Source organism: Parambassis ranga, chromosome 14 (assembly GCF_900634625.1).
Source record: "Parambassis ranga chromosome 14, fParRan2.1, whole genome shotgun sequence".
NCBI lineage: Eukaryota > Metazoa > Chordata > Actinopteri > Ambassidae > Parambassis > Parambassis ranga.
In genome coordinates this window covers 218,404-230,409 of record NC_041034.1, presented here as the reverse complement: position 1 = coordinate 230,409, position 12,006 = coordinate 218,404, and the positions used below count along the sequence as shown (strand labels likewise).

Genomic DNA, 12,006 nt, shown 5'->3' with positions numbered 1-12,006 from the left:
GCCAAACTTTCTCATTGAGACGTAAAGAAATTGTGGAAGAGCAGCCATCTGTAAAGCAAATGTTGGAATGCTGGCCAGCTCTTTTTAGGAAACAACAGGTAAGCAAAAATATAGAAAGTACAAATGGGCCGCCTCATGCAATTTGTCTACCAATTTTGTGGTTCTCTCTTCACTTATGTACAAGATATTGTTTCTGTTCTGTTTTGTCTTTAAAGGTTTTTGCAGAGTTCACCAGAGTGGCAAGTAGGGATCTAGAGCAAGACTTCTTTGAGTCCTTGGACTGCCACACCCCACGTTTCCTGGAGTTCTTCAACTCTAAAAAGGGAATTGTTGGCAATACACTTTCAGAGATCCTTGTCCAGATTTAATAACGGGTAAGCATTCCTTCTCATTTTGTCTGAGGGGCAGGGAATTCAAACCTTCCCATTCACAGTAATCATTCTAGGCACAACGACCAGTTTTGCCTCATATTTGTTGTACAAACATAAAGAGTATATCAACACTCTAATCTATCTTTGCAAGACAATACACACATGCTGTCATAAGTGCTCACATTAAACAATTATTTTGGAAAAATGTGATGCAGTTTCTTCAGAAAATAGTTGTGTTTAGTTTTACTGTTTTTTCCCCCACTGATAGACCAATGATGTCATTGCCAAGAGGACTGCTGTCCTGCGATGTCTCCCAGTTTTCCTCTGGGATGAGGGAAGAGACTTCTACATTGTCTGTTTTGTAAGTATTGCAAAATTTGGTGTGTTAGACATTGGGGCACTAGGAAGCCCAGATTTTCACCTGAACCTTTTAAAATTGTACTTTCTTTGATATCAACAGGATTCAGATGCCATGGCAGACTTCAGCCATGTTCCTGTGGGGGTATTGACTGTTATTCCTGAAGTCACTCAGCAGCCAGGTCCAAATGCTCTGCACCTTGAACCATCCAACATAGGTATCATACTGGAAGGTACAGTTGTCCACCATCAAGCGGTTTGCCTTGTGTTTGAACTAATCTATGCCCTTCATCTTGACTATCCAAAAAGTCTAAAAAACAATGGGTGTAGGTAACCTCAGGCCAAAACTTCAGAGCTTGAAAAATGCACTTTTGCTCACTGCTGCACGCAGCTATAATAATGGTTAAAGATGCTGGGGCATAGACACTTGATTTGACTGTTAGTTGCAGATATTTTCAAGTAGTAATTAGTTGAAAGTTCAGATGCTCTGCTCAGGCAGAGAGATAACTTGTGTTACTGAAGTTTGTACAGTAAGGTTTGTAATTACATTTTTTTATTATTACCTAATTGTATAGTGTTCCAATATGTGGAGTATTCTTTATTTTAATCAGCCAGAACTAACATGTGAAATTTAAAAGCCTAAGGTTAAATACAATCAGTATTACCACTAGTGGAACAGAAATATAATGGTAACATTTTGTTGTATCATTATTTTGACATTTTTCAAAATTTGTGACATTACTCTGGTTTTCGATTCAACATTCATTTTCAACATTTACTTATTTGTCATGACTGAAAATAAGTTAAATTGACTGCAAAACAAGCATGGGTGGATATCTCATTTCAAAAGATTTTATGGCTGTGTTAAAAAGTTGCAATACAAGTATCCATGAACAGGTTAACATTTTATACAAATCTGTTTTAATTTAACAATTCCATTTGTTTCACTGGCCACATTGGCCTATTGTTCAAATGTTTATGATAGCATTTTTGTTTAAAAATAAACATTCTTCTTGTGAACTTATCATCCTTTGTTGTGCTTACTTGTTTCATATGAGGCAATCGGTTTCCTAGATTCTACTAAGTAAGCGGTACTGTTCATGTAAGTTGTACTAACTTGATATAGCCAAGTAAATAACAAGTGAATATTACTTGCTATTTCTAAGTTGAAATAACGTAACCAAACAAAGTTAGCATAACTTCACAAAAGTAAGTACATACAACAAACTTAAGTACACAGAACAAGTATAGGTAAAGTAAAGTAAACTTAAGACTAATAGTTATACTTACTTACCTTTTTGAAGGCAATCGGTTTCCAAGATTTTTTTTAAGTAAGTGCAACTTGTCAGATTTTAGAGTGCTGAGAGGCCTCCACCTCCTCTACTCCTCCAGCACCTGATTTGGTAATAAAGGTCCAAGTTGTCCACTTCTCAGTGACGGTCCTGCTCTGTGGAATCCGGAGGGTTCCTGGCCAGCAGGTGAGCGTGGGCGATGCCGGCACCCAGTTGAGGGAAGCGGCTTGTCTCTGCTGGTGGTCTGGTGGTTCCTCTGGACCCGCCTAGTCTCCGGCATCTGTTCCCAAATCCGCCGGTGGTCCAGAGCCCTCCATGGTGCTGGCTGGGCCGACGGGAGGCGGGCTCCACATGGCCTGATCTGATTCCACTAGAAAACCAGCTGACGCGGTGACCATCGTCCAGCAGGGGAAAAGGGGCCAAATACCCGAAACATACTTTATGTTTACAGTCCACAGGCAGCACTGTACTATACTTATTGAGTGCTGGATATATGCAGTTCTCACCTATTCCTCATATCATCTCACCTCATATCATAACGTCCAGATGATGGATGCTACATGTACCTGCTCACTATGGCTGTACTCTTTGCCCGGCCTCGCTCATTGTTAGACATGGCCAACCAAAGTGGCTCGGATCTCATGAGGGATTATTAGTCCTTGGCCTTCCTCCTCCTCCTCCTCTTCCTCTCACTCCTCTGGCCCTGCCTCTGCTTCCATTGTGAAAGCTCTGGTTGTAAACCTGTGACAGCTGTTGGCCCCTGTGATGTGTGCATGTGTGTTTAGATGAGGCAGGAGTTGTGCTTGTAGTTTGGGGGTTGCTGCAGGAGTCATTGGCGCCAAGATTGCTCGTCATTGATTTGCTAATGACCGCTCCCCAAAAAGGCTGGATGGCAACTTGTTGATAAAACTAGCACAGTGCTTGATTCAGTATGTGTGTCAGTCATGGTGGGCACCCACCAGCAGAATCATAACTCAGCACCCTGGCATGAGTTACATGTTGTCATGGTCTAGTATTTTGATCCTTTGAATATAACCAACATGAGTCAGTGTTGTCTTCCCTATTTAATGGTTTTTTGTGTTTAAAAAAACAAACACAAAAAGACCATCGTGTGTGTATGTGAGAGAGAGAGAGAGAGAGTGTGTGTGTGTGTGTGTTGGACCCCGTTCACTTCCTGTCAGAGGAGGGAGGGAGGAGGACGACAGAGACAGATTGAAAACAGACGTTGGCTCTCTCTCTCTCTCTCTCTCTCATAGTGCAAGTCTATGTCTCTTGCTCTTTTTCTTCCCTCGGTGCTGCAGACTCTCTCACGCTCCACTCTTTGTCTATGTCCCTCCACCTCTCTCTCCAACAGCGAGCCAGTCTGTTTCCATTCGTCGTTGGTCTGGAATGAAGTCAGGCTGAAGAAGAGGAGGGTAAGAAGACAGAAAGGAAGGAAGAGGAGACACAGAAGAGGAGGAGGAGACGGGAGAGCCCTGTAAGGTTTGAATAAATCTTTTCTTCTTCAGCTTCTGACTGGTTTGTGTACGTTATGTTTAAAATCTGTGATGTCTCATCAATAGTCTGTTTTCAAGATCAAATAATCAAAGTTTAGACGTGTTTAAAAGCCTGAACGGGTCATCAATCAGTCTGATCATAGACCAGTTCCACTTCCCTGAAGCAGCATTCAAACATCACTCGGGTGGATTGGATCAATTGATCAGAACACCTAAACTGTATGACCATCAGAAGATCAATTTATCAGAAAGAGTGCTGACTGTCGTGGACGCCACAGATGCTGAACTCTCTCAGCTGCCAGAGTTTCCTATAATCAATAAAGTGATTCCTGTCATCAGATCTAAACCATTCCGCAGTGACGGTGAGTGTGACATCAGAGCTGCTATTGGCTCTGTTAAAGATTGAAATCGGTGATTTACTGATATGATCAGTGTTTAGTTGATTAGCTGCAGCACTGATCAATAACTGGATTTATTTAATACGCAAATACTCGATCCTTCCTCTACCTGGGTTCAACAGAACACGTAAATAAATCTGATATTCAGCTGGTCGTTGAGCAGAATGGATCGTTTCTACTTCAAGTTCTTTTGAACCAATGTCCTGGCAGCAGATTTAGCAGCTGCAGCGCTGTGATTGGCTGAGAGCTCAGATCTGCGCTCCGGCTGCCGACAGGAAATACTTTTCTGTTTATTTTCTTCTTCGGTGGTCGACCACATTCTTCCCTTACACAGGATCAACCAGAACTCCAACCATCCCGCAGACGCACTCTGATTGGACAGCTGGGTTCTGTGAAAACACTCACACAGGAATGTGTTCACGTCTGTTTGAATCATCAGCAAAAAAAAAACCAACAGACGGCGCCTGTGTGTGACGCAACAGCAGCACCAGAAGGAAAACTGGGCTCATTTATATAAAAGTTAAAAGGAGGCACAGAGTGCTGCTGCTCAGATGCAGCAGGTAGCTCCAAGGGTACAGTCGGCTGGTATCCTGCACACTGCAGGGCGAAACTTTCAGTGGATCCTATGTGTCCCATGATGCACCTGGGTCTATTGTGGTGTGAGGTCAGGAGTAAGGTTCAGACTGTCTTCATCCTCACTGACTGTTTTTAGCTGTTGTCAGTCCAGATCGGCATCCATGATGGCGTCCATCTGTAGACAAGCAGAACCTCTGAACGTGCTCTACTTCCTGCTGGGTAGGTAATAAAGGTAAAGCATCAGCAAAGCCTTGGAGATAACAGCTGACTGTTCACCTGTCTGCCACAGGTGTGTTCCTGATCTGTCCTGAAGGGGGCGTGTCTCTGGAGCTGCAGCCCTCAGCTTCTGAAGTTCTGCTCAGCTCAAACTCCACCTACACTGTGGTAAGTCTGTCTGTCTGCACATGAACCCGTCTGCCTGCTCACACATCAACCCGTCTGCCTGCTCACACATCAACCCGTCTGCCTGCTCACACATCAACCCGTCTGCCTGCTCATCAACCCGTCTGCCTGCTCACACATCAACCCGTCTGCCTGCTCACACATCAACCCGTCTGCCTGCTCACACATCAACCCGTCTGCCTGCTCACACATCAACCCGTCTGCCTGCTCATCAACCCGTCTGCCTGCTCATCAACCCGTCTGCCTGCACACACATCAACCCCCACATGAACCCCCCACCCTCAGGTGTGTTTAGGTCTCGTTTTATTCCTCAGGTGTGTTTAGGTCTCGTTTTATTCCTCAGGTGTGTTCGGGGTGGAGTCAGGTAACGTGGCGGGTACCTCAGGACGCTCAGGTGGGTGGGGTTGTCGTGGATAATCAGGGGTCCAGCAGCATCCTGCAGCTCTTTAACGTCACCTGGAAGAATTCTGGGAGATATGTCTGTGAAGAGGTGTCATCTGATCAGAGCAGACATGTCGATGTCTTTGTAGTTGGACAAGGTAATAATCACTTCCGTCCACCATGTGTCTCTCAGTTTGTCCATCCCATCCTCTGTCCTGTTCACACCCTCTGTAGGTCCAGATGAATGGTTTGTCCCATTGGGTCCGGGTGTAGTGATGAAGGAGGCGCAGGAAGACACAATTCCCTGCGTTGTGTCCGACCCACAGCTTAACGTGTCTCTGTACGAACGTCCCAGCAGAACCCTGGTTAAAGACATGATGTATGAGCCGGGCCGGGGCTTCACGGGTCACCTGAACGACACATCATATGTGTGTGTGGCGGCTCGCGGCACTGAGCAGAGAGAGTCCCAGGTATACTACGTGTTCAGCCTCGTAGGTGAGTTTAGTGGTTTAGTTTAGTGATGTTGTTTTAGATCCTATGGCTGCCTGTCTTTCTGTCTGTCTCTCAGTCCCTAAGGAGCTGGAGGTGGACCTGTCTGTGTCCAGCAGTGTGTTGAAGAAGGGGGAGGTTCTCACTGTGAACTGTACTGTCAAAGACACCGAGATGGTTTATTTCTCCTGGGACTTCCCCCGTAGACAGGTACCCGCCTGTCCATCTCCTGTCCTCCTGTCTGTCCACCTGTCTGATAATCTGTCTCCAGTCTCCCCACCTGTCTGTCCCTCTGTTTCTTTGGACCATGATGACTTTTTATTTCATGTGAAGGACATTGAGCCTCTGACGGACTTCCTGCCCAGTCGGATCCGTTCCTTTATTAACATCACCACGGCAACTGTGGCAGACTCAGGTAGATGTTTCAGGAAAATTGTCTGCTGCCTGCCAGACAGTGGAACAGTGTTTGGTAGTTATTTCTCTGGTTACCATGGTGATATGATGGTGTTTCCTGTAGGTGTGTACGTGTGTGTCGTGCAGGAAGCGGCAGAGGGACAAACTGTGGAAAGAAACCTCACAGTGACAGTACTTGGTCAGAACACACAGTGCACACCACTTTAAATCATAATATAGTAAAATGAGTGAGTTCCTTGCAGTTGAAGCTATAAAGAATCTTTTGGGTTAAAAGCTGTAAACGTGTTTGTATTAACATGGGAGTCAATGGGGAGCCAGCCCCTCGAAGCTGCACAATAACCACAAACTCTCTCCTCTGCTCACAGAGCGAGGTTATGTCTACGCGTGGCCCTTAGGTGAGACAAACATGTCGTCTCTCCTCCATCACACGGTGGAGTTCAGTGTGGAGGTTGACGCCCACCCCATCCCAACCATCCTCTGGACCAGAGACAACCAGACTGTTGCCACAGAAACTTCCTCCATCAGCAGCAAACACCTGACAGGCAGCAGGTAGGTGGATATATACATGTATGAATGTACATATATTGATTTATAATGGTGATTGATTTGCAGGTATGTGAGCACACTGACATTGGTTCGAGTGTGTATGGATCAGAGAGGAAGTTACAAGGCGACTGTTTCTAATGATGATGACATGGAGGAGGTCGTCTTCAGCCTGGATGTCAAAGGTTGGTCAGGAGCAGAGCGACTGGCTGGTCACTGTGTGTACCTGTGTGTTTACATGTCCTTGTGTGTGTGTGTGTGTGTGTAGCACCAGCCAGGATCACCTCCCTATCAGAGGTTAGCAGTAACACTGTGGTCTGTGTTAGCGAGGGAGCTCCTCCTCCCTCTGTTGTCTGGTACGCCTGTCACAGTTCACACAGGTAAACACACACATACGTGCACATGTGAACACACACAGGTCAACAACAGTCATGTTACCGAGTCAGCCTGTTTGTCAATTTGTTTCAGGTGCAGTAATTTGAATGGCACGTGGAGGAGCCTATCAGCAGCCTCAGAGGACGTGTCTCTGCAAGAGAACGTCACTGAGGTGGAGAGAGGCATCACCCAGGTAACCACTGTCGGCGTGATGTCATCGATGGTAGATGAAGATGGCTGATAGCTCTGTGTGTGTATGTGTTCTCGCCTGGGCAGGTGCGAAGTGTGTTGACTCTCCAGGCTCTCAGCTCTCTGTCAGCCGTTCGCTGTGAAGCCACAAACTCTGCAGGAGGACGAGCCAGAGACCTGCGAGTCGTGTCCAACCGTACGTACGGTGCACAGTACTGATGTGGGTCGGCAGCAGCAGGTTCTGGGGTGTGAGGAGCGTCTCTGCAGCAAGTCTGTGGCCACACACCTCTTACTCCCTGTCTCTCTTCCTGTCTCCAGCTCTCCTGTCGCAGGTCGTAGTCTTGGCAGCAGTTCTGGTTCTAGTTGTTGTTGCTGTCATCTTCCTCATCATCCTCATCATCGTCTGGAGAAAAGTTAGTATCCAGAGCCTTGTCTTCCTACAAAGGGGCCCAGGTTTTTTGTCAGACGGGGGAGGGGGGTTTTTATGCTGCTGTGCACGACTCTCTGCCTCGCTCTCTTTGAATAAATGCCAGACAGTAGCCCTGAACACGGTGAAGCTGCACTTATCGCTCACTGTTATTGGTTCTCACCATGAAAGTGACTGTAAAAAAAAGATGTCGGCCTCCTCTGTAGCTGTGTGCCTCGTGTCTCCTCTGGTCTCTCGGATCCTTCTGTTCCCCGTGTTCAGTCGAGTACTCACAAGAGATTCATTTTTCTTCACACACCACCGAGCTCCCTAAGACATGCTGCTGTGTCCATCTTTGGAACTGTGTTCACCATCCCCTTTGCTTTTCAGTTTGACGTCGGTTTTGGTTGTCTTCATAGAAGCCTCGTTATGAAGTCAGTTGGAAGGTGATCGAGTCTGTGAGTCCTGACGGACAGCAGTACACTTACCTTGACCCTGCACACCTGCCCTACGCTGCCACCTGGGAAATACCACGAGACCATGTAGTACTAGGTATCACTGGCACCAGGCCACACGTGTGTGACAGCAGATTAGCAGCGACGCCTGTTTCACCGGCCTGTCTTTGTCCTCTTGTCCAGGTCGGGTATTGGGTTCAGGTGCATTTGGTCGAGTCGTCGAGGCGAGGGTGTCTGCTCTGATTCACTCCCACTCTACAACTAAAGTGGCTGTGAAGATGGTCAAACGTACGTACCTGTGTCTCTGTCCCCTTTTGGTCTATCTGTCCCTCTGACCAGGTCCTGTCTCATATTAGAGAGAAGTGATGCAGTTCAGTCGCTGATGTCAGAGTTGAAGGTTTTGGTTCATCTTGGTCCTCACCTGAACGTCGTCAACCTGCTGGGAGCTTGCACGAGAGGAGGTGTGGGCTTTATTCCTTTTTGACATTTCCTTTAACATTTAAGTCCAGTCTGAGCTTAAAATACTTCACCCCTGATGCTGATCAGTAAACATTTTGACCACGCCTGTGTCCTGTCTGTCCATCCAGGCCCCGTCTATCTCATCACTGAGTTCTGTCGTCATGGAGACCTGGTGAACTACCTGCAGAAGAACAAACACACCTTTCTACACAGTGGCAGTAACTGCCAGAGGTGAACACACACACACAACACACTTGGACTTGTCTCTTGAGGAGCTTTCTCTGCCCCTCCATCAGCTCCATCAGTTCTAACTGTTCTGTGGGGAAACGGGTTGAAATGTGGTGGAGGAGCTCAGTGGGGGGTCTGTGTGAGACTCACATGAGTCAGGCCTCCCTGTACTGGATCAGCGATCACACACATGCACACTGTGTCTCTTGGGACTGACTGAGGGTCTTTTGCCTGCAGTGACTGTGATGGAGGTTACATGGACATGAACAAAGAAGAGAGTGTTCAGTATGTCGCCATGAAGGAGCTCAGCTACGCCGACATTGAGCCCACCGCGTATGAGGCGCCATGTGCTCTGGCAGGTGAGAGAAGGAAGGCCATAGATACTCTGCACATCAACTACACATGAGATCAGACAGATACTCAGAATGTCTGTCCTGTGACGACTTTAGGGGTATTTTGGTGAACAGTTTGAACAACAGATAACTGGTAAACGTTTTAATTACAGCTCCTGAAGTGATACTTGCACGTTTATTGATGCCTGTCAGTTTCGTCTGTGCTCCTGCTTCTACCCACAGTTCCCCAGTCAGATCTACTACACTGCTTCCTGTTTTATTTTGAAAGGTGTTTCCTGCATGTTGGGTTAGCTTTCCTGACAGTCGAGCTGCAAAACTCTTCTGTCACACACCCACATCCATTTCTGCATTGAGTCAGCAGCTTAGCTCCAAACTGTGAGGATACTTCCTCCCTTTTAGCTAGAATAAATAAATAAATACCAACATATAAAACAGTTGGTCTTCACAAACATGGAGGTGGAGTTCAAGACCTATACTGCACCCAGACACCAGGGGGCGATCCAGATGACTTGACCTCACTTTTGGTAGCTGTCATGCCGTTCATCTTTATTTCAGACCAGCAGGAGGCGTCGTCACTCCTCCTCAGTGATTCTTCTCTTCTCACCTTGAATGATCTTCTGAGCTTCTCCTACCAGATCTCTCAGGCCATGGACTTCCTCTCCTCCAGAAAGGTAGGATCAATATGTCTGTGATCTTCAATGACTGATAACATGTCAACCAGTGTGTGTCCGTCAGTGTGTCCACAGAGATCTGGCAGCGAGGAACGTCCTGGTGTGTGATGGGAAGCTGGTGAAGATCTGCGACTTTGGTTTGGCCAGAGACCTGCTCAAAGATCAGGATTACGTTGCCAGAGGAAATGTCAGTTAACAAGTCCAATCAGCTTTATGGATCATTACGTGTACGGTGCAGCTGTTAATCAGTGCTGCTGCTGTTCCCAGAGCTTCCTGCCGCTGAAGTGGATGGCACCAGAGAGCATCTTCCAGAACGTTTACAGCTCTCAGAGCGACGTCTGGTCCTACGGAGTCTTACTGTGGGAGATCTTCTCTCTGGGTAAACAAGTCTAAATAGACACACACACACACACACACACACCCTTAGCTCACCTGCAGCTCTCCCTGATTTGTCTCAGGATGCAGCCCGTACCCAGACCTCCCCATGACCCAGGAGTTTTACACTGCTCTGAAGAGAGGATACAGAATGTCCCGACCAGAACGCGCTCCTCAGGCCATGTAAGCAACATGCGGTCACACGTTTACTTCTCCCACGGAGCACACGTGAAGCTGCGTCTCTGTCTGCAGTTATGACCTGATGAAACTGTGCTGGGAGACCAAACCTCAGTCCAGACCTCCTTTCTCCTCACTGGTGGTCTCCACAGGCAACATGATGAGCGATGAGTACAAACAGGTACCTGCCTCAGACACACTTCATTCTGTATGATGCAGTTCAGAGGCACACTGATGATGATGGTGACGAAGATGATGATGATTGTTGTGGTGACAGCGTTACCTCCAGCTGACGGAAGACTTCCTGAAAGGAGAAAATCCAGCCGTGATTCGATCCAGATTGAGCTCATCCAGAACTCCTGAAGACCAGCGCAGTAATGCACACACACACTTCAACCCTCACACACTCACACACTCCAACACACACACACACACACTCTCCAACCCTCACACACACACACACACACACACACACACTCCAACCCTCACACACTCCAACACACACACACACACACACACACACACTTCAACCCTCACACACTCACACACTCCAACACACACACACACACACTCTCCAACCCTCACACACACACACACACACACACACTCCAACCCTCACACACTCCAACACACACACACACACACACACACACACACACGCACACACACACACACACTCCTCACAACAGCAGGTCCTGTTGTTGGATGACATCAAGACAGGAAAACAGAAACACCTGTGGACCGTCAGCTGATGTAGTCCAGACTAACAAACTAATCCTGTTGTGTTCACAGGAAGTTCCAGTCCACAGGTGGAACTTCACCTGTCAGAGCTGGAGCCAGAGGAGGCCGGCCCCTCCCATGGCTCTTACATCATCCCTGTCACTGATGTCACTGTAGAAAACTGCAGCGGCACTGCGCTGGACGCAGTCAGGTAGGAGCCGGCTTTCTCAGCTTCTGACTCTTTTGTCTTATTTCTACGCACCTGTTGACACAAAGAGGAGCAAAGGAAGACACTCTGACCTTTCACATTAAAATGCTGCTGTGAAATCGTGAGCTTCTTTTCCTTGCTCTTACTTTGAATGTGAAAGGTCAAGTACTTTGATTTCTGTCCTGTAAACAGACTGACAGGTCTGCAGTTGGAAGGAGGTAGCAGGAGCACAGGAAGTGACATCATCGAAGGCTGCGTCATCCCGTAAGGAAGAGGAAGAGAGCTGCCTGTGAAAGTTTCACCCACTTGACCAACAGTCAGATCGGCCCTGCTGGTCTAACAATGGGTTGGTGTGCCCTCAGTGCCGACTGTAGGGCTGCCAGAGGAAATGCTTTATATTAATGTTGCCTGGAACTCTTATTCTAAAGCTGTTAAGTGTCCTCCTTGCTCTTGCTCTGTATTTCTGTATTTTAACTGTTCACGCTGGTTTTTCACACAAACTGCTGATAACAGTCAGAACTGAAGTTCTTTAATAAAATGTACTCAAACTGCAGCTGGTTCATGAGTTCATGTGTTTACAAAAGATCGATGAAATATCGTCTCTTGTTTAACAGAAGGGGATTGAAAAGCAGGATTGTTTTATAGATTTAAAAAATCTGTAAAGATCTAAA

At 47.0% G+C, this 12,006-nt stretch overlaps 1 protein-coding gene across 9 annotated transcripts; it reads left to right on the top strand.

Annotated features, from left to right (window-relative positions):
- Positions 1-3,232: 3,232 nt before the first annotated feature.
- LOC114446730 (platelet-derived growth factor receptor beta-like) lies at positions 3,233-11,888 on the top strand. 9 transcript variants are annotated; one of them, XM_028422523.1, is made up of 27 exons: positions 3,233-3,497; positions 4,642-4,709; positions 4,780-4,874; positions 5,236-5,431; positions 5,508-5,768; positions 5,842-5,972; positions 6,096-6,177; positions 6,280-6,354; positions 6,542-6,725; positions 6,789-6,904; positions 6,988-7,099; positions 7,188-7,287; positions 7,371-7,479; positions 7,602-7,696; positions 8,109-8,241; positions 8,328-8,432; positions 8,501-8,605; positions 8,732-8,834; positions 9,069-9,190; positions 9,740-9,855; positions 9,920-10,042; positions 10,123-10,234; positions 10,314-10,413; positions 10,483-10,588; positions 10,685-10,781; positions 11,200-11,338; positions 11,528-11,888. In XM_028422523.1, the coding sequence occupies exons 1-27, from the start codon at positions 3,286-3,288 to the stop codon at positions 11,601-11,603; spliced, it is 3,273 nt and encodes a 1,090-aa protein (XP_028278324.1). In that variant the 5' UTR covers positions 3,233-3,285; the 3' UTR covers positions 11,604-11,888. The 9 variants fall into 9 exon arrangements, with proteins under 9 accessions (XP_028278324.1, XP_028278330.1, XP_028278323.1 ...); XM_028422529.1 differs by having other exon boundaries at positions 4,637-4,709; XM_028422522.1 differs by having other exon boundaries at positions 4,627-4,709.
- The last annotated feature ends 118 nt before the right edge of the window (positions 11,889-12,006 follow it).

Excerpts from the sequence above, each read along its gene's own strand:
- LOC114446730 (XM_028422522.1), top strand. The coding sequence starts at position 3,286 with ATGTCTCTTGCTCTTTTTCTTCCCTCGGTGCTGCAGACTCTCTCACGC. Across the intron at positions 4,875-5,235 it reads CAAACTCCACCTACACTGTG|GTGTGTTCGGGGTGGAGTCA; the intron begins GTAAGTCTGTCT and ends TTTATTCCTCAG. Across the intron at positions 11,339-11,527 it reads ACTGCGCTGGACGCAGTCAG|ACTGACAGGTCTGCAGTTGG; the intron begins GTAGGAGCCGGC and ends TCCTGTAAACAG.